Consider the following 21,393-nt stretch of genomic DNA (forward strand, 5'->3'; position numbering starts at 1 on the left):
ATGGAAAACCAACCAACAACCCTCCGCCAGTACCTACTGACCCAAGAGAAAATAACACAAACCTATGCTAATGAATTGAAGTGTCTGCAACAGAGCCTTGACCATAGTCCCAACCCTCAGGGGCGGCTATTCAGGTGAAGGGAGTGAAGGGGCCCTTCACCTGATTCTAGGTGTAAAAACATCTATAATTAATTTAATGACTCAAATAATGAAAAAAAGTATAATAATAATATTGTAAAGTGTAAGCTATTCTAATAGCACTGTGACTTGAATGTCCGTTGTTGCGTGGGCGTTTTTCATTTGGGCCTCCAAATTCGGGCGCTTTTGGGTTCACAAACGAGCAAGAGTTGCTCTTTTCTGCTTGAGCAGTTGAACAGCTAGCTGGTGATGTCTCAAAGTTGGCGTGAACGCTGGTGGATGGATTTTGGATTCCTAGAAAGAAGAAAAGTTTTTTTAATTGTGTTGGCTTACCTAAGGATCATCTACTTGACGATTTTAAGACCTATTGGAATTAAAACCAACATTATTGTCTGTCTTTCTCTACCTCTTCGGGTACTAATCAGTCTTACTGTATCTTTTTGACTATAGGTAGGTACTTACATAATTATTATTAATAAAATTATTACTTTTGTCTTTATATTTAAATTGAAAAAAGTAAATAAGCCACTTTACCTTGCTCCGGTAAAACACCTAGTCACCGTCTTCGTACCGAAAATCGGCATTTTTTTATTTAAGCGCCAAAAATAAGGAAACGTGCCATTTTTACCTTGCTCCTGTTTTCTTCTTCTAGGACGTCTTCTGTGCTCTTCAATCACATCATTAGGTTCCTCCACACTTCCATCTCTTGTTATGTCTACAAGTTTCCCTTTTATGTCTTTTCTTCTGGCCGGTCTTTTCTGTCCAACGGCTGCGTTTGAATTTTCTACCTCCCTTTCTGTTGTCAATCTCTGATTTTGGTTCATATTAAATGTTAGTTTGTCACTACCGAGTCTTTCATTGCCTAAGATGGTTTTGTCTATCAGTTCACTTTGTGAAGACAATGAATTCGATTCAGAACTAAGAGTTGAACTGTCTTGGTCATTGAAGAGTTTAGATTGCTGGTTGGACGCTTCGTTTAAGTGTGTTGAGGTTGTTTGTTTCCTGTTGTCAATCTCTGATTTTGGTTCACATTAAATGTTAGTTTGTCACTACCGAGTCTTTCATTGCCCAAGATGGTTTTGTCTATCAGTTCACTTTGTGAAGACAATGAATTCGATCCAGAACTAAGAGTTGAACTGTCTTGGTCATTGAAGAGTTTAGATTGCTGGTTGGACGCTTCGTTTAAGTGTGTTGAGATTGTTTGTTTCAAATGACTGATGTCTGATTCCGACAAATTCCCGAGATTTGTCATGCCATTTGTATCCAGTGTAGCATTTGCAAATCCGAAACTATCCTGTACTTCACCTTTGTCATCGCTTCCTATCTGAATAGTGGTCATGGTTATTTGTGTACCACTGACGTTGTGTTGACTGAATTTACCATCTTGATCTTGCTGGTAACATGTAGGTTGTTTACTTTGTTCAGCAATATCATGCGTCCTATAGGATTCGATATTTGCAATTCGGTGCTCACTATTCATAGCTGTGGTCTCTTCACTTCTGTCGTCAGTGTCAATTACAACGTCATCACTTGGAGTTCCTTGCCCTTCCATGTGTGCACCTATTGTATTTGGACCGTCATTAGCTGTATCACTGGTGCCTACGTTATCAAGATTGCCTCGTTCATTTGCATGTGTGCCTGGTACTGCTGACATCTCAGTATTGGCGTCTTGCTCTTCAATATCCACAACGGATTCGTTCTGACGGTCCAACATTGGGGTTTCTGTCCGTCCCAATACATTTTCAAATGCCTCATTTAGATTGTCACCAGTGTTGGTATCTATTATCGCTGGAGGATTGTCGTTGGCGTCTATTGTCGCATCTCTTTGTAGATTCTCAACCCTCGTCTCCTGTTGGTTTGTTCGTTGCTGGCCGTCTCCGTTGGAAGTGCCCGGGTCCAAGTTGATCAGTGTCTCATCCATGGAGGCGAGTAGGGAGGTGTGTCCTGATGGTGGGGATGTGTTGGATGGAGGTGACAGTGTGGTCACGTGGCGCGTGGACGTGGAGGTGTCGGCGTTTTCGATGTTGATGATGATATTGTTGTAGATGTAGTACTGAGAGTCTGGGAACACAAGAATAGGTGAGGGTGAGAAGGTACTTGTTCAGAAGTCACTGAATAATTACCGAGAATACCCTTACCTCTTTTCCTCCTTTGACGCTTTAACACTACGCTACGGACAGTAGGTCGTTTGCGTCTAACATTATCCTTGTTTATCCTCTTGGGATAGGACCTAAATGTCTCTCTACCCTCGCATTTCTGCAGCAATAAGCCGATTATTGAAGGTTGGTATGGCAGACCTATGCATCGATTTAGGAGATCCACCATTCTTCAAGACTTAGTAGGACAAAAACCGAGTGTCCATGACCTCCCAGATATTGGGCAAAATACCTAGTGTCCAATATAAATGCCCTCTCACACACTCTGTAGGTACTACCCAACTTACTTGCATAGGCGTACGGTGGAGGTGGCGAATCAGGGATGGTTTCAGCTTCCGAGGCAGGGGTTACACACCGGAATGAGCTGATGGCCAAGTCCAGGCCTGGTTGAAAACTTGGTGAGAGGGAGGTGAAGGCCGTCGGAGGGTCTTGCGTGGATGTGAGAAGGGAGGTGGTGGAGGTGGCTGCGATAGGGCTGAAATGAAGAAGTTAGGTGAAAGAGAATGTCTTGGGCCAGCCACTCACTATCAGGTAGACCTGACAGGTACGGCTGAAAAAGTCCGTCTCAGGTCTACCTGATACCTAAAGAGCACACACACTATCAGGTGTACCTGTTGTCAGGTCTACCTAATAGTGAGTGCCTGGCCTTAGAGAAGAGCCTTTGGTTGGTTGTTCTCTAGTCCAACCATAGCATTGTGAGAACGTGAAAAAGTTATGACTGAATGTTTTAATTAACTAAGTCCCGGGTGCGATCTCGCCCGGAGGGAACTTAAACATTTAAGGGTTCGTTTCTCGGAGCGCCGGCTTTTCTCTTATCCTCTGCTCCTTTCGATTTCGTCACGATAAGACCTCCGTTGTTACTCTTATTTTCTATCCGTTTTCTTCCATCATTAGTAGTATTTCCTCCACAACTACCTGAAAATGACTCTACTTTCTCTGTAGCGTATAATATCTGTAGTAGCGTGTCAAACTTTCTTGACTTGGCGCGGGGGCGGAGTGCTAACCACGCTCCTTCATTAAAAAAGAAAAAAATGGTATTCTTCTACTTACAAAAGTTCCCCGTTGAGCTGCTAACTCCTAAGGGATCCGCCACGGAGGCTTCCTCCTCTTTTTCGCCGGCTTTCGGCCGCACGTCCCAAACCCGGCGGGTGTGTCCGGGGGCGCCGCAGGTCCGGCTTCGGATTTCAGAGCCGCCGCGTAGTCAGGGGGCGGTTCGTAGTCGGGGGGGTCTTCATCGTGCGGCGGGGGACTGTTGGGCCGCGTCACGGGACTCGGCTGGGAAGTGAAATATGGCGGACACTGCTCGGGAGTTAGGCTGCGGAGGCTCCTTTTGGGCTAACAACTACAACAAACTGTAATATTCAGTGTGCACAGCCATTCACTGTCAAGGTAGACCTGATCAGGTACGGCTGAAAAGCTATGCTATCATCTGTCTCTTGTCCCCTGATAACCTGATTAGCAACACACACTATCAGGTAGACCTGATCAGGTGTACCTGTCAAGAGGTCTACCTGATAGTGAGTGGCTGGCTTTAGGTAGGTAGAAAGGTTGGTTTAGCTAGCGGCGATAGCTCGTTTCACTTTAGTCAAGTAACGTTGCGCTTAGTATCCGTATGAGTGACTAATGTGAATAGGCGAGTAGCTTGTCACCGAATAGAAGGTACCTAAAGCCCCGTCACTAAAAACATTGGCTGTTAAGTTGTGTCCACACATAGTCGACCGAACTGTCCACACTGCCTCGGCATAGATTCACCCCGTCGATCGACGGCCGGTCGACTATGTTTGGACACACCTTTATACATCGACGTTAAAACTTTATCAAACAAAAAGAAAGGTAGTTGTTGTGTCAAGTAGAAAATTCAAGTATAATTCATATTGGGCTAAACTAGATTCGTAAAAGCTCAACCCGTCCTTTGGGGCTGGTTGGGCTAAACTAGCTATAAACTATAAAATAGAGATTTACCTAGGAACTGACTGATGGATTATAAACTATGTATAAAATACGTAGAGATTTACCTAGGAACTGACTGATGGATTATAAACTATAAAATAGAGATTTACCTAGGAACTGACTGATGGATTATAAACTATAACAAGCGAATTTGTGATGACCACGGTATTAGTAGAGCCTTCAAACGCATTGCACTCGAAGGGTTTTACGCTTGTCACTGAATGTGTTGGTCTTACCAAAGAATTGGTTGAATTCTGTGAATTCCCACTTGTATCGCCTTTCATGTCCCTATTGTCTCTTTGTAGCAGACCGATCTGATTTTGTTCAAAAAGAAATCCCTTCCAAGAACAGTACCTCAATCTTCTGATAACTCACCCTTAGTTAATGGTACATCTTCCCAGGAACATTATGTTGGAAGTAAGCATGTTATGCCTGAATATGTCATAGGACAAGGCAACAAACCTAAGAAAATAAAGAACACTAATATTGCAAGAACTCAGGAAAAGAAAAACAACAAAGAAATTGCTCTGAATCATTTGTATGATGAAGATGAGGAAGACTGTTGAATCAGTGTTTGTAGAAAAGCTAAGAATTGACACCTTGGTTGAACAAAATCCTAGATAGTTTTATTGAATCAGAGGGGTCATTTTAGATCCTAGAAGTTTACTGTAAATAAAGAACACTAATATTGCAAGAACTCAGGAAAAGAAAAATAACAAAGAAATTGCTCTGAATCATTTGTATGATGAAGATGAGGAAGACTGTTGAATCAGTGTTTGTAGAAAAGGTAAGAATTGACACCTTGGTTGAACAAAATCCTAGATAGTTTTATTGAATCAGAGGGGTCATTTTAGATCCTAGAAGTTTACTGTAAATTAATGTAAATAATTTTACAAAGAATATAATTTTGTATATTAAATTTTAAGCTCTATTAAAAGTACATATTAAATTTGTTTATTTTGAGATTTTTTTATTTGAAAGTACCTACTTACCTATTACAAAAAAGTTCACAGACTCTTTTGGACTGATTCAGTCTATTTTTTAATCTATCAAAAGACTACCTAATGAAAAAAAAAGTACTAGGTATGAAACAAATATGAATATGAAACAAATTTTCAAGTACCTACTATTAACTGAATAGTTGCCAATTATTGTTTGTCAAAAACAAGTCCATTGCATACACATTGGGGTGAGAGTGTTTATTTTTTAATCTATCAAAAGACTACCTAATGAAATAAAAGTACTAGGTACCTACCTATGAAACAGATTTTCAAGTACCTACTATTAACTGAATAGTTGCCAATTATTGTTTGTCAAAAACAAGTCCATTGCATACACATTGGGGTGAGAGTGTTTACAAAATTTGATCGGCCTACTTTGAAGTCTTTCCCTTTTCTTCACCCCAGTGGATTGGCTTTGGTCACCATTACTGGTGATTGTGTTACACACCCTAGTCGTACAGACTTTCCACTGAGTCAAATCACAGGGGTTACAATGTGTTTTCCCATTGTGGCATAGAGGGATGGAGAAGTAGTAGAGTTTCTTCGTCGTTTTCCACATGCACCGATTGAATAGCTTGTGAGTGTGGAAATCACAGGTTGCAATGGTAACGCTAGATTGGAATGTGTGAATGGATAAATCAGTGGATGACAGAGATGAAGGTCCCGTGCATGGTGTAAGGAGGGATTGGTGTGTTGATCCTTCACTGAAGGAACAGAAGGAATCTGTGTCGCTTGGTACCGACAGTGGGAATAGAGATTCAGTTTGAAGTGTACCTTTCTAGATTGGAATGTGTGAATGGATAAATCAGTGGAGGACAGAGATGAAGGTCCCGTGCATGGTGTAAGGAGGGATTGATGTGTTGATCCTTCACTGAAGGAACAGAAGGAATCTGTGTCGCTTGGTACCGACAGTGGGAATAGAGATTCAGTTTGAAGTGTACCTTCAAGCGAATTTGTGATGACCACGGTATTAGTAGAGCCTTCAAACGCATTGCACTCGAAGGGTTTTACGCTTGTCACTGAATGTGTTGGTCTTACCAAAGAATTGGTTGAATTCTGTGAATTCCCACTTGTATCGCCTTTCATGTCCCTATTGTCTCTTTGTAGCAGACCGATCTCATGTCTGTCTTTGTGCCATCTTTTGGTGTTTCCTTTGACACACCCATTGCCTCTGAACCGTTTGAGTGACCTCTGACTATTCTCCCGGAAGGATTGGCTGATTTCCAGATTGATTTTCTTGACATGGTGAATGACATTGGTGACACATTTGTCTCCTGTTTCCACCAGTACATCATTGAGTTCATTGTCTATTTCCATTCCTACCAAACTGTCCCTGTGACTTGAATGTCCGTTGTTGCGTGGGCGTTTTTCATTTGGGCCTCCAAATTCGGGCGCTTTTGGGTTCACAAACGAGCAAGAGTTACTCTTTTCTGCTTGAGCAGTTGAACAGCTAGCTGGTGATGTCTCAAAGTTGGCGTGAACGCTGGTGGATGGATTTTGGATTCCTAGAAAGAAGAAAAGTTTTTTTAATTGTGTTGGCTTACCTAAGGATCATCTACTTTACGATTTTAAGACCCATCGGAATTAAAACCAACATTATTGTCTGTCTTTCTCTACCTCTTCGGGTACTAATCAGTCTTACTTTATCTTTTTGACTATAGGTAGGTAAGTACTTACATAATTATTATTAATAAAATTATTACTTTTGTCTTTATATTTAAATTGAAAAAAGTAAATAAGCCACTTTACCTTGCTCCTGTTTTCTTCTTCTAGGACGTCTTCTGTGCTCTTCAATCACATCACTAGGTTCCTCCACACTTCCATCTCTTCTTATGTCTACAAGTCTCTCTTTTATGTCTTTTCTTCTGGCCGGTCTTTTCTGTCCAACGGCTGCGTTTGAATTTTCTACCTCCCTTTCTGTTGTCAATCTCTGATTTTGGTTCACATTAAATGTTAGTTTGTCACTACCGAGTCTTTCATTGCCCAAGATGGTTTTGTCTATCAGTTCACTTTGTGAAGACAATGAATTCGATCCAGAACTAAGAGTTGAACTGTCTTGGTCATTGAAGAGTTTAGATTGCTGGTTGGACGCTTCGTTTAAGTGTGTTGAGGTTGTTTGTTTGAAATGACTGATGTCTGATTCCGACAAATTCCCGAGATTTGTCATGCCATTTGTATCCAGTGTAGCATTTGCAAATCCGAAACTATCCTGTACTTCACCTTTGTCATCGCTTCCTATCTGAATAGTGGTCATGGTTATTTGTGTACCACTGACGTTGTGTTGACTGAATTTACCATCTTGATCTTGCTGGTAACATGTAGGTTGTTTACTTTGTTCAGCAATATCATGCGTCCTATAGGATTCGATATTTGCAATTCGGTGCTCACTATTCATAGCTGTGGTCTCTTCACTTCTGTCGTCAGTGTCAATTACAACGTCATCATTTGGAGTTTCTTGCCATTCCATGTGTGCATCTATTGTATTTGGACCGTCATTTGCTGTATCACTGGTGACTACGTTATCAAGATTGCCTCGTTCATTTGCCTGTGTGCCTGGTAGTGCTGACATCTCAGTATTGACGTCTTGCTCTTCAATATCCACAACGGATTCGTTCTGACGGTCCAACATTGGGGTTTCTGTCCGTCCATTCTCGCTCGTAGCATGTTATTTGTGTGTTGTTATGTTTTATATAAGATTAGTTACTTTGTTTTGAATTAAATACCTGCATGTTTTATAATACTAGGGTTGCCAACCGTACGTTATTTCCGGAACAATCCGTATTTAGTGTGGTCACGTGGCGCGTGGACGTGGAGGTGTCGGCGTTTTCGATGTTGATGATGATGTTGTTGTAGATGTAATACTGAGAGTCTGGGAACACAAGAATAGGTCAGGGTGAGAAGGTACTTGTTCAAAAGTCACGTCAATGGAAATAGCAACAAAAAGGAGCAGTGACCTGTGTTATTATAGGGTTAGGTTAAACGCAAAAAGGAGCTTTCACAATTTGAGCAGTGACCAGTGTTATTACAGGGTTAGGTTAAACACAAAAATGTAATACTTAATAATAATACCTACTAATTTCAGTATTGCATGTATAAGACTATAAGTATACATTATTTAGTTTCTTGTATGTACCTATACCTACCTACATACTATTTGCTTAATTTATGAAAAGCCCTTCACCTCTTCATCTGACCACGAGCCACAAAAATGAGCTCTCTTTTTCTTTGTGGCTTCCAAATAATTACCGAGAATATCCTTACCTCTTTTCCTCCTTTGACGCTTTAACATTACGCACAGTAGGTCGTTTGCGTCTAACATTATCCTTGTTTATCCTCTTGGGATAGGACCTAAATGTCCCTCTACCCTAGCATTTTTGCAGCAATGAGCCGATAGTTATTGAAGGTTGGTATGGCAGACCTATGCATCGATTTAGGAGATCCACAATTCTTCAAGACTTAGTAGGACAAAAACCGAGTGTCCATGACCTCCTAGATATTGGGCAATATACCTAGTGTCCAATATACATGCCCTCTCATACACTCTGTAGTTACTACCCAACTTACTTGCATAGGCGTACGGTGGAGGTGGCGAATCAGGGATGGTTTCAGCTTCCGAGGCAGGGGTCTAGGTTCCTCCACACTTCCATCTCTTCTTATGTCTACAAGTCTCCCTTTTATGTCTTTTCTTCTGGCCGGTCTTTTCTGTCCAAGGGCTGCGTTTGAATTTTCTACCTCCCTTTCTGTTGTCAATCTCTGATTTTGGTTCACATTAAATGTTAGTTTGTCACTACCGAGTCTTTCATTGCCCAAGATGGTTTTGTCTATCAGTTCACTTTGTGAAGACAATGAATTCGATCCAGAACTAAGAGTTGAACTGTCTTGGTCATTGAAGAGTTTAGATTGCTGGTTGGACGCTTCGTTTAAGTGTGTTGAGATTGTTTGTTTCAAATGACTGATGTCTGATTCCGACAAATTCCCGAGATTTGTCATGCCATTTGTATCCAGTGTAGCATTTGCAAATCCGAAACTATCCTTTACTTCACCTTTGTCATCGCTTCCTATCTGAATAGTGGTCATGGTTATTTGTGTACCACTGATATTGTTGTGTTGACTGAATTTCCCATCTTGATCTTGCTGGTAACATGTAGATTGTTTGCTTTGTTTAGCAATATCATGCGTCCTATAGGATTCGATATTTGCAATTCGGTGTTCACTATTCATAACTGTGGTCTCTTCGCTTCTGTCGTCAGTGTCAATTACGTCATCATTTGGAGTTTCTTGCCCTTCCATGTGTGCATCTATTGTATTTGGACCGTCATTTGCTGTATCACTGGTGCCTACGTTATCAAGATTGCCTCGTTCATTTGCCTGTGTGCCTGGTAGTGCTGACATCTCAGTATTGACGTCTTGCTCTTCAATATCCACAACGGATTCGTTCTGACGGTCCAACATTGGGGTTTCTGTCCGTCCCAATACATTTTCAAATGCCTCGCTTTGTTTGGCAATATCATGCGTCCTATAGGATTCGATATTTGAAATTCGGTGTTCACTATTCATAGCTGTGGTCTCTTCGCTTCTGTCGTCAGTGTCAATTACAACGTCATCATTTGGAGTTCCTTGCCCTTCCATGTGTGCATCTATTGTATTTGGACCGTCATTAGCTGTATCACTGGTGCCTACGTTATCAAGATTGCCTCGTTCATTTGCCTGTGTGCCTGGTAGTGCTGACATCTCAGTATTGACGTCTTGGTCTCTTCGCTTCTGTCGTCAGTGTCAATTACAACGTCATCATTTGGAGTTTCTTGCCATTCCATGTGTGCATCTATTGTATTTGGACCGTCATTTGCTGTATCACTGGTGACTACGTTATCAAGATTGCCTCGTTCATTTGCCTGTGTGCCTGGTAGTGCTGACATCTCAGTATTGACGTCTTGCTCTTCAATATCCACAACGGATTCGTTCTGACGGTCCAACATTGGGGTTTCTGTCCGTCCCAATACATTTTCAAATGCCTCATTTAGATTGTCACCAGTGTTGGTATCTATTATCGCTGGAGGATTGTCGTTGGCGTCTATTGTCGCATCTCTTTGTAGATTCTCAACCCTCGTCTCCTGTTGGTTTGTTCGTTGCTGGCCGTCTCCGTTGGAAGTGCCCGGGTCCAAGTTGATCAGTGTCTCATCCATGGAGGCGAGTAGGGAGGTTCCAGTGTTGGTATCTATTCTCGCTGGAGGATTGTCGTTGGCGTCTATTGTCGCATCTCTTTGTAGATTCTCAACCCTCGTCTCCAGTTGGTTTGGTCGTTGCTGGCCGTCTCCGTTGGAAGTGCCCGGGTCCAAGTTGATCAGTGTCTCATCCATGGAGGCGAGTAGGGAGGTGTGTCCTGATAGGTCCAAGTTGATCAGTGTCTCATCCATGGAGGCGAGTAGGGAGGTTTGTCCTGATGGTGGGGATGTGTTGGATAGAGGTGACAGTGTGGTCACGTGGCGCGTGGACGTGGAGGTGTCGGCGTTTTCGATGTTGATGATGATATTATTGTAGATGTAGTACTGAGAGTCTGGGAACACAAGAATAGGTGAGGGTGAGAAGGTACTTGTTCAGAAGTCACTGAATAATTACCGAGAATACCCTTACCTCTTTTCCTCCTTTGACGCTTTAACACTACGCTACGGACAGTAGGTCGTTTGCGTCTAACCAGTGTGGTCACGTGGCGCGTGGACGTGGAGGTGTCGGCGTTTTCGATGTTGATGATGATATTGTTGTAGATGTAGTACTGAGAGTCTGGGAACACAAGAATAGGTGAGGGTGAGAAAGTACTTCTTCAGAAGGCTTTCACAATTTGAGCAGTGACCAGTGTTATTACAGGGTTAGGTTAAACACAAAAAGGAGCTCTCTTTTTCATTGTGGCTTCTGAATAATTACCGAGAATACCCTTACCTCTTTTCCTCCTTTGACGCTTTAACACTACGCTACGGACAGTAGGTCGTTTGCGTCTAACATTATCCTTGTTTATCCTCTTGGGATAGGACCTAAATGTCTCTCTACCCTCGCATTTCTGCAGCAATGAGCCGATTATTGAAGGTTGGTATGGCAGACCTATGCATCGATTTAGGAGATCCACCATTCTTCAAGACTTAGGACAAAAACCGAGTGTCCATGACCTCCCAGATATTGGGCAAAATACCTAGTGTCCAATATAAATTCCCTCTCAGACACTCTGTAGTTACTACCCAACTTACTTGCATAGGCGTACGGTGGAGGTGGCGAATCAGGGATGGTTTCAGCTTCCGAGGCAGGGGTCCTCTACCCTCGCATTTCTGCAGCAATAAGCCGATTATTGAAGGTTGGTATGGCAGACCTATGCATCGATTTAGGAGATCCACCATTCTTCAAGACTTAGTAGGACAAAAACCGAGTGTCCATGACCTCCCAGATATTGGGCAAAATACCTAGTGTCCAATATAAATGCCCTCTCACACACTCTGTAGGTACTACCCAACTTACTTGCATAGGCGTACGGTGGAGGTGGCGAATCAGGGATGGTTTCAGCTTCCGAGGCAGGGGTTACACACCGGAATGAGCTGATGGCCAAGTCCAGGCCTGGTTGAAAACTTGGTGAGAGGGAGGTGAAGGCCGTCGGAGGGTCTTGCGTGGATGTGAGAAGGGAGGTGGTGGAGGTGGCTGCGATAGGGCTGAAATGAAGATTTAGGTGAAAGAGAATGTCTTGGGCCAGCTACTCACTATCAGGTAGACCTGACAGGTACGGCTGAAAAAGTCCGTCTCAGGTCTACCTGATACCTAAAGAGCACACACACTATCAGGTGTACCTGTTGTCAGGTCTACCTAATAGTGAGTGCCTGGCCTTAGAGAAGAGCTTTGGTTGGTTGCACACCGGAATGAGCTGATGGCCAAGTCCAGGCCTGGTTGAAAACTTGGTGAGAGGGAGGTGAAGGCCGTCGGAGGGTCTTGCGTGGATGTGAGAAGGGAGGTGGTGGAGGTGGCTGCGATAGGGCTGAAATGAAGAGTTAGGTGAAAGAGAATGTCTTGGGCCAGCCACTCACTATCAGGTAGACCTGACAGGTACGGCTGAAAAAGTCCGTCTGTCAGGCCTACCTGATACTTAAAGAGCACACACACTATCAGGTGTACCTGTTGTCAGGTCTACCTAATAGTGAGTGCCTGGCCTTAGAGAAGAGCTTTGGTTGGTTGTTCTCTAGTCCAACCATAGCATTGTGAGAACGTGAAAAAGTTATGACTTGAAGTTTTAATAACTAAGTCCCGGGTGCGATTCTCGCCCGGATGGAACTTAAACATTTAAGGTTCGTTCTCGGAGCGGCCGGCTTTCTCCTATCCTCTGCTCCTTTCGATTTCGTCACGATAAGACCTCCGTTGCTACTCTATTTTCTATCCGTTTTCTTCCATCATTAGTAGTATTTCCTCCACAACTACCTGAAAATGACTACTTTCTCTGTAGCGTATAATATCTGTAGTAGCGCTGTCAAACTTTCTTGACTTGGCGGGGCGGAGTGCTAACGCGCTCCTTCATTAAAAAAAAAAAAAAAATGGTATTCTTCTACTTACAAAAAGTTCCCCGTTGAGCTGCTACTCCTAATGGTTGGTTGTTCTCTAGTCCAACCATAGCATTGTGAGAACGTGAAAAAGTTATGACTTGAAGTTTTAATAACTAAGTCCCGGGTGCGATTCTCGCCCGGAGGGAACTTAAACATTTAAGGTTCGTTCTCGGAGTGGCTGCCTTTCTCCTATCCTCTGCTCCTTTCGATTTCGTCACGATAAGACATCCGTTGCTACTCTATTTTCTATTCGTTTTCTTCCATCATTAGTAGTATTTCCTCTACAACTACCTGAAAATGACTACTTTCTCTGTAGCGTATAATATCTCTAGTAGCGCTGTCAAACTTTCTTGACTTGGCGGGGCGGAGTGCTACCACGCTCCTTCATTAAAAAAGAAATGGTATTCTTCTACTTACAAAAAGTTCCCCGTTGAGCTGCTACTCCTAAGGGATCCGCCACGGCGAGGCTTCCTCCTCTTTTTCGCCGGCTTTCGGCCGCACGTCCCAAACCCGGCGGGTGTGTCCGGGGGCGCCGCAGGTCCGGCTTCGGATTTCAGAGCCGCCGCGTAGTCAGGGGGCGGTTCGTAGTCGGGGGGTTCATCGTGCGGCGGGGGACTGTTGGGCCGCGTCACGGACTCGGCTGGAAGTGAAATGGCGGACACTGCTCGGGAGTTAGGCTGCCGGAGGCTCCTTTTTGGGGGTACTAACAACTACAACTGTATTCAGGCCAGCCATTCACTGTCAGGTAGACCTGATCAGGTACGGCTGAAAAGGTCCATCTATCATGTCTCCCTGATACCTGATTAGCACACACACTATCAGGTAGACCTGATCAGGTGTAACTGTCATCAGGTCTACCTGATAGTGAGTGGCTGGCTTTAGGTAGGTAGAAAGGTTGGTTTAGCTAGCGGCGATAGCTCGTTTCACTTTAGTCAAGTAACGTTGCGCTTAGTATCCGTATGAGTGACTAATGTGAATAGGCGAGTAGCTTGTCACCGAATAGAAGGTACCTAAAGCCCCGTCACTATAAACATTGGCTGTTAAGTTGTGTCCACACATAGTCGACCGAACCGTCCACACTGCCTCGGCATAGATTCACCCCGTCGATCGACGGCCGGTCGACTATGTTTGGACACACCTTTATACATCGACGTTAAAACAAAACATTGGCTGTTAAGTTGTGTCCACACATAGTCGACCGAACTGTCCACACTGCCTCGGCATAGATTCACCCCGTCGATCGACGGCCGGTCGACTATGTTTGGACACACCTTTATACATCGACGTTAAAACTTTATCAAACAAAAAAAAAAGGTAGATGTTGCGTCAAGTAGAAAATTCAAGTATAATCTATATTGGGCCAAACTAGCTATAAACTATAAAATAGAGATTTACCTAGGAACTGACTGATGGATTATAAACTATAAAATAGAGATTTACCTAGGAACTGACTGATGGATTATAAACTATGTATAAAATAGAGATTTACCTAGGAACTGACTGATGGATTATAAACTATAAAATAGAGATTTACCTAGGAACTGACTGATGGAAGGTAGATGTTGTGTCAAGTAGAAAATTCAAGTATAATCTATATTGGGCAAAACTAGCTATAAACTATAAAATAGAGATTTACCTAGGAACTGACTGATGGAGTGCAGTCTATCATGGAGCTCTCTCTGCTGGCGGGCCCGGGATCCCATCTTGTACAGAATACCAATCAGAGTGAAGATAACTATCATGAGACCTGAAACAGATAGAATGGCCCAATCAGGGGTGATCTTTGCGATAATTTTTTTTCTTCTAAAAGATGAGTGTTCCATCGCCGTTTTTATTTCGTAGCAATGGAACAACTGCTACATTAGACGCTTGTGGCCTGTGTCGTAGCATGCCCTAGGCCACTTGAGGTCCTACGTCATCCAAGGGATTAAAGGATGGATATACATAAAATCAAGTGTCAAGACATCGTCAATATTGTGTTCACTTACCAACACTTGCGAGGAAGAACATTAGAGTGGCCGAGGTAAAGTCTGGATAGGAACTCAACTTGGGGAAGTAACTTAATGGGCGTTATCTCTATTTACGTAGATAGATTCTTGTAATGATTCAGTTTGAAAAAGGCACCTATAGGCCACTTTACTCAGCTCCCATGGAGTAGTAGCCACTTGAGACGCGAGAGACTCGGATTCCATTCCTGGCCGTGACTGCCTGTTGCGGGGCCCACTCAGCCTCGTGAGGGAAATGAGTAGCTATGTAACAGTAAATTAATGCGCATAGCGACCGGTACCAGCATGGTAGGTGAAACGTTGAGTGTTGGAATTATTAAGATATTTGGAAAAAGTCTTCAATGCTGCAGTGAGCACCAAAGTTGAGATTTAATAACACAAAGAAACGGTATTTATTTATAAATGGTACACTTACCCTATTACTTAGTTCCTAATAGTTGGTAATATGTCGAACTTTCTTGACTTGGCGGGGCTGAGCTGAGCACTATCGCGCTCCTTATTACAAAATGCAAAAATATGCACGAGTATAAAAGCTCTTCTACTCACTGGTCACGGAATATTTCACGGTGAACGCGTGATGATGGTTGTGCGAATAGAGGAACTTGATCGACACACTTCGGGTTTCCGATTTGGAAGCGAATTTGTGATGACCACGGTATTAGTAGAGCCTTCAAACGCATTGCACTCGAAGGGTTTTACGCTTGTTGAATGTGTTGGTCTTACCAAAGAATTGGTTGAATTCTGTGAATTCCCACTTGTACCGCCTTTCATGTCCCTATTGTCTCTTTGTAGCTGACCGATCTCATGTCTGTCTTTGTGCCATCTTTTGCTGTTTCCTTTGACACACCCAAAAATTCTTAATGGGCGTTATCTCTATTTACATAGATAGATTCTTGTAATGATTCAGTTTAAAAAAGGAATCTATAGGCCACTTTAGTCAGCTCCCATGGAGTAGTGGCCACTTGAGACGCGAGAGACTCAGTGGATTCGATTCCTGGCCGTGACTGGCTGTTGCGGGGCCCACTCAACCTCGTGAGGAAAATGAGTAACATTAAATTAATGCGCATAGCGACCGGTACCAACCAATCAAAATCATTGGTTAATATCCTATTCTATCCATTGGTTCATCATCATCATCATCATCAGCAAGAACGAATACAGCTCCCATGCTACTTGGCTGTACATTGACGAACAAAATCCACATTTAGGTATTAGATTCATTTTAATTTTTCATATGACTGATTTTAAAAACTTACCTGTATACGGGTTGAGCTGCCTCTCATCATAGTTGGCTGAAAACAAAATAATGAAGAGATTTCCGATTAGTAAATCATACTCGGTTCCTTGAGGAATAGTAACAGACAGTCATACACTTTAACCGTAGACTGAAAAGCTCCTTTACTTCACCAGTAGGCTTTCACTATTGCAGTTAATTTCTTGCATTATACGTATTGACAAAATTCCATACCTCGAGCCCTCGGCTGGGATTAAAACCACGCCCCTCTGTTTAGGTACCAGGTAAGCTTACTTGGAAACAAAAAATAATCAAGCATCGACTATTTAAATACAAGGAAATTCTTCTTCTCTTTTTAGGTGGATTTCCGATTTTTTTTTATTTTTTTTTTTACCTTCTAGGGGTACCTACTTCTTAGGTATTTTCAGTGTAGCACGCACGTAGGTTGGACAGTATTTGGGTCTTGTCTTTTATGCCTACTTATACGTTCAAGTACCTTCACTCTACATGAATAATATTTTTATGTTCTGCTGACAGCAAGAGATCATAACAATCGTAATTCTTGTTTATAATACCGATATCGGTATGGGCATACTTTAGTAAGATTGTGCCTAGTGCTATTTCTGTTTTCAAATCCCGTACGCGTCCTAAACCATGCCTTTTCCTCCTTCTCGTCTAGTTAGCTTCGAGATACCGATATTGGTATGGGCATACTTTAGTAGGATTGTGCCTAGTGCTATTTCTGTTTTCAAATCCCGTACGCGTCCTAAACCATGCCTTCTCCTCCTTCTCGTCTAGTTAGCTTGGAGTGTAGCGCGTTCACCTTGTAAGCACTAGGTCGCGGGTTCGATTTCCGCCCGGGACGGATTTCATCCTAAACAGGTTCGTTCTCGGAATGGGTTTCTCCTTACTGGATCTTGGTCTGGATCGTTCTTGGATCTGCCGATACTTATAGATATACCAGATGTTCGCTTTTTCTACCAGAAAAATTGTAATTTAGATTTGAAAAATCTGCACAACAAAACCAATAGATTAAGAACAAAGAAGGGAGGCAGGATAGGAGAAAGCCAGTTGTTCCGAGAGCCTTATCTGTTTAAGATAAGGTTCGTTTTGGACGGAACCTAGCGGTTATAAAGCAGGTGCTCTCCCCTCGAAGCTAATTAGAACTGTAAATAAGTTTTCCAAGAGTTTTTGCTGGGAAATTTCGCCTAATGCTTTGCTAAGGTACCTACTTGCTCTGCAGAATCGGTTCCTTGGGAACAAGAAATAATCAAGCATCGACTATTTAAATACAAGGAAATCCTTCTTCTCTTTTTAGGTGGATTTCCGATTTTTTTTTTTTTTTTTTTTTGAGATTTATGGTTGGATACCTATATGGTAGTTATGAGGATATATCGTTGTTATGGTTGTTATGAGATATATGGTTGTTATGAGATATACTTGTGGTTGGATATATGGTAGTTATGAGGATATATCGTTGTTATGAGATATATGGTTGGATATATGGTAGTTATGAGGATATATCGTTGTTATGAGATATATGGTTGTTATGAGTTGTTATGAGATATATGGTAGTTAAGTGAGTTAAATATATTTTACTTATTGTCAGGTAACATGGAATCTGTGTATCTATATCTACCAATTTGCCGAATCTTGTATTTTTGCCTGAATTTTATCGGTAGAAAGAGATTAGTAAGTCATTCCTGGTGAATTAATGTAGTCCAGTTCAGTCCACGCCACAGAGGAGTAGAGGTCATCTCATGCTCTCGCCACTCCGCCACCCCAATCTAGATGGACCTTACTCATCGTTGCTTAACATTAGTGACTGTGCTTATCAGACATCTGAATAACTCTTGAGCCATGGTGTCTAGGTAAAGGCCATTTCATAATCTCACCGTCGCACGTCGGCGTCAAGATGAACAGTCCATGCTCAGCGTTGCTTAACCTGAGTGATCTGTGAATTCTTCTCGTCTAGGTAAAGGCCATTTATCTAGATGTTGCACTTGGATGACTGGAAACTGTTCTTGTGGAAAATGGAATAATTGTGTTTGTCCTACGTCCTGTGACATAGCCACAGCCTGTGTAACAAGTGAGTTGGTAAATTCAGTATCTGATAGGCAGCCCAGATATACCTAGGTATCTCCGATTTTATTATTTTTATTATTTCCTGTATCTATTTTTTTTTTTTTTTTTTTTAAGAGGTTTGATAGAAGGAACTGTAACTGGTGAGGTCTTATCGTCCCGAATTCGAAGAGAGATGGAAAACAGGATAGGAGAAAGCCAGCCGTTCCGAGAACGAATCTGGCCTGTCTCTTTAGAATAAAACCACTCCGGTCGGGACCGGGTTTTTTTCGTAGTCTAAGGTATTTATTGTCTTCTAATTTTTCTTCGTCTTCTTGTTAAAAAAAAAAATCATCTTGCCATAAAAGTCGGAAATCGGACGCCGTTTCATAAAAGTCGGAAATCGTCGGAAAATCGGACGCCGTCGCGTCTGAATTTCGTCCGATCTTGATGGAACCCCCAGTTACTGCACTTCTGTCACTTGGTCATCAGACCATTGTCAGTTTGTCACCAAGGACATTTTGTTGTCACCAGAAGCAGTTAATTGTATATTTGATCCGTCTGAATGCAATCAAAAATAAATAAATAAAAAATAGATTTAAAAAAAGACTAATAAAAAAATATAGGCAGCAGGGGACCCCGGGTGAGGAGAATGTTAGGTCGAAACAGAGCACCCGTACTGATATCCAGGAGCTGCTTGTGGTGATCCAACATCTAGGGAGAGAATTTAGGGGTAGCGGTCATGGAGGGAAAGAGTCAATTGTAGAGAAGGTAATAAGGGAGAAACTTCTAAGAAACAAAAAGTAATAATGTAGTACCCCTGCCTGGACACAGACGAAAGTTCATAGTGTTGGGGTTTATCGTCCCGAATCCAAGAAAGAAGGAAGACAAGATAGGAGAAAGCCAGCCGGTCCGAGAACAAAGATTATCCGTTCAAGATAAAATCCGCCCCGGGCGGGAATCGAACCCAAGGCCTAGCGCTTACAACGGAGACACGCTACCAACCAAGCTAACTAGGCTGGCTCTAAAAATTGAAACCCTCCCTGTCCGGGGCGGATTTTATCCTGAACGGATAATGTTCGTTCTCGGAACGGCTGGATTTCTCCTATTCGGTCTTCCTTCTCTCTTCGATTTCGGGACGATAAGACCTTGGCAGTTGCAGTTCCCTCTGTCAAACCTATTGAAAAAAAAACAACAACAACTTGGGTACGTAACTCTTCGGTAGAGTGATGTTTCGAGAGACAGCCTTCTAAAACTTGAAACCCTCCCTCTCACCTCAATAACAGAACTCGACGCCAAATTGAAGTCGGAAAAGACGAGACGAATCCGGCAGTTGTTGACGGCATTAACCCCAACACACCGAATGATATACTCCATAGCCAGATCCCGGGGGTATTGGACGGGGAAGAACGGGGACAGAATGGACCCGCCCCCACCCAGACTGCCCTCGAAGAGACGGATGTTCTCTGCGAAGGAATGTTTGAAAGTGGTAACGTCTTAAGGAGTGTCCACACACACCTGAAGAGTTTTGATGTTTTGACAAATTTCATCAAAATCGGAAACCTTGCTTGAGAGCTATCGCAGAACCAACAAAGAGCTCCCAAGTATGGGTCACAGGACACAACCAAGGCAATGCTTTAAAGCTGTTTCGATCGACGAGGGGAATCTATGTTGTCGAGTGTCAACCTAGAGTTAAATTTGTCAAAACATCAAAACTTATCAACAGTAAACAGTAAGTAATTAAGGAAAATGTGTCTTAAGAGGCCAATGAGGAGTCGTTTTCTGAGTAAGTTCTACAGTTAACTACAGTATTACTTAGTTGCTAATAGTTGGTAGGTATGTCGAACTTTCTTGACTTGGCGGGGCTGAGCTGAGCACTACCGCGCTCCTTATTACAAAATGCAAAAATATGCACGAGTATAAAAGCTCTTCTACTTACTGGTCACGGAATATTTCACGGTGAACGCGTGATGATGGTTGTGCGAATAGAGGAACTTGATCGACACACTTCGGGTTTCCGATTTGCCTTAGAAGATAAGGCTCGGAACGGCTGGCTTTCTCCTACACTGCCCAGCTTCTTTTTTCGATTTTGGGACCTGAGTACTCTACTCTGAGTAGTTTCAGTTTGTTACATATCTCTACAAAAACTCTTAAAAAAGAGCAAATCTTAAGAGAGTTGTGATGTCCTGGTTTCCTCCAGAATGCAATGACACGTGGTATTTTCCTAGGGCTTCACTTCATCTATGACGTAAAAAAGCTCTTTCACTTACTGGTCACTGAATATTTCACGGTGAACGCGTGATGATGGTTGTGCGAATAGAGGAACTTGATCGACACACTTCGGGTTTCCGATTTGTACCGAGGTTGCACGAATATCTTCGACGTGTAAAAGCCGCAGTAGGGGACAAAGGCGTTGTCCTCGGGCGGGGAAGAGTAGCCGCTGTTCTGTTGAGACTCGGAGATTCGTATGACGTCACAGTTGCAGGCATGGTTACGCTTGTGGGGGGGCAAAGAGAAAAGAATGAAAGTCCGGGTGTACAGATAAGCTACACTAACCCATGATAGCCGAGACCTACATTAAAGTCCCACCAAAGTCCATACCCCTCCCTCTTTTTTTTCGCTAATATCTCAGTCCTTCCACGTCAGAGTGCATCGAGAATTTACTGTAAACTGTTCTCTGATATGGCTCAGACTGACATAACTAGCTCAAAAACTGGCACTCACTCCGGTCTCACAATACTCTATCTATAGATTCTATAATATAGAGCAGACAAATCTCCGCCATTTACCGAGAAATGAACCCTTGTCCTCTAGACTGAGAGACTTACCCGGATGACAGTTGCCCGCCTCATCACTGTTGTCCCCGCAATGGTCGAAGCCATCACAATGCACATGGCCAGGGATACAGCGCTGATTTGTACAGAGGAAGTCATTCGATGTGTAGCAATCTGAAGAACAAACAGAAAGCGTGTGAGCTCACGTGACGTGTGTATAAGGCCCGCCACTCACTCCGGTCTCACAAACCTGGGTTCGTCATACAGTGTAGGCGTGAATGGCGGAAAAATCTTGAGACCTAGGTCTGCCTGACCGTTTGAGAGACCTGGGTCTGCCTGACCGTTTGAGAGACCTAGTCTGAGAACCTGACGTCCTAGATCTCAATACGCTATCTATAGATTCTATAATATAGAGCAGACAAATCTCCGCCTTTTACCGAGAACTGAACCCTTGTCCTCTAGACTGGGAGACTTACCCGGATGACAGTTGCCCGCCTCATCACTG

The 21,393-nt window shown here is 42.9% G+C and overlaps 2 protein-coding genes across 3 annotated transcripts; both read right to left on the reverse strand.

The window, feature by feature from the left end:
• Positions 1 to 1,114: 1,114 nt before the first annotated feature.
• Positions 1,115 to 4,528, reverse strand: LOC103514807. Its single transcript, XM_026827675.1, has 4 exons — positions 4,481 to 4,528; positions 3,415 to 3,569; positions 2,582 to 2,769; positions 1,115 to 2,199 (listed from the first exon to the last, which is right to left on the reverse strand). Exons 1-4 carry the CDS (start codon positions 4,526 to 4,528, stop codon positions 1,115 to 1,117), a joined length of 1,476 nt encoding a protein of 491 aa, XP_026683476.1.
• Positions 4,529 to 5,017: 489 nt separating this feature from the next.
• Positions 5,018 to 7,883, reverse strand: LOC113469768. 2 transcript variants are annotated; one of them, XM_026827677.1, is made up of 4 exons: positions 6,995 to 7,883; positions 6,187 to 6,750; positions 5,523 to 6,019; positions 5,018 to 5,367 (listed from the first exon to the last, which is right to left on the reverse strand). In XM_026827677.1, exons 1-3 carry the CDS (start codon positions 7,872 to 7,874, stop codon positions 5,529 to 5,531), a joined length of 1,935 nt encoding a protein of 644 aa, XP_026683478.1. In that variant the 5' UTR covers positions 7,875 to 7,883; the 3' UTR covers positions 5,018 to 5,367; positions 5,523 to 5,528. The 2 variants fall into 2 exon arrangements, with proteins under 2 accessions (XP_026683478.1, XP_026683477.1); XM_026827676.1 differs by having other exon boundaries at positions 5,523 to 5,868; positions 6,036 to 6,750.
• Between the last annotated feature and the right edge of the window lie 13,510 nt (positions 7,884 to 21,393).

The sequence above is a fragment of the Diaphorina citri genome, unplaced genomic scaffold (assembly GCF_000475195.1).
Source record: "Diaphorina citri unplaced genomic scaffold, Diaci psyllid genome assembly version 1.1 scaffold1225, whole genome shotgun sequence".
Classification (NCBI taxonomy): domain Eukaryota; kingdom Metazoa; phylum Arthropoda; class Insecta; order Hemiptera; family Psyllidae; genus Diaphorina; species Diaphorina citri.

What these genes read in the sequence shown, in the direction of transcription:
- LOC113469768 (XM_026827677.1), bottom strand. Translation starts at nt 7,874, where the DNA reads ATGTTGGACCGTCAGAACGAATCCGTTGTGGATATTGAAGAGCAAGAC. An exon ending in AAGAAGAAAACAGGAGCAAG is followed by an intron (nt 6,751 to 6,994) that starts GTAAAGTGGCTT and finishes TCTTCTTTCTAG; the next exon opens with GAATCCAAAATCCATCCACC. An exon ending in CATCACAAATTCGCTTGAAG is followed by an intron (nt 6,020 to 6,186) that starts GTACACTTCAAA and finishes CAATCTAGAAAG; the next exon opens with GTACACTTCAAACTGAATCT.
- LOC103514807 (XM_026827675.1), bottom strand. Translation starts at nt 4,528, where the DNA reads ATGAAAGGCGATACAAGTGGGAATTCACAGAATTCAACCAATTCTTTG. An exon ending in AGAATTCAACCAATTCTTTG is followed by an intron (nt 3,570 to 4,480) that starts GTAAGACCAACA and finishes TTCACTTCCCAG; the next exon opens with CCGAGTCCCGTGACGCGGCC. An exon ending in TCCACCGTACGCCTATGCAA is followed by an intron (nt 2,200 to 2,581) that starts GTAAGTTGGGTA and finishes TTGTGTTCCCAG; the next exon opens with ACTCTCAGTACTACATCTAC.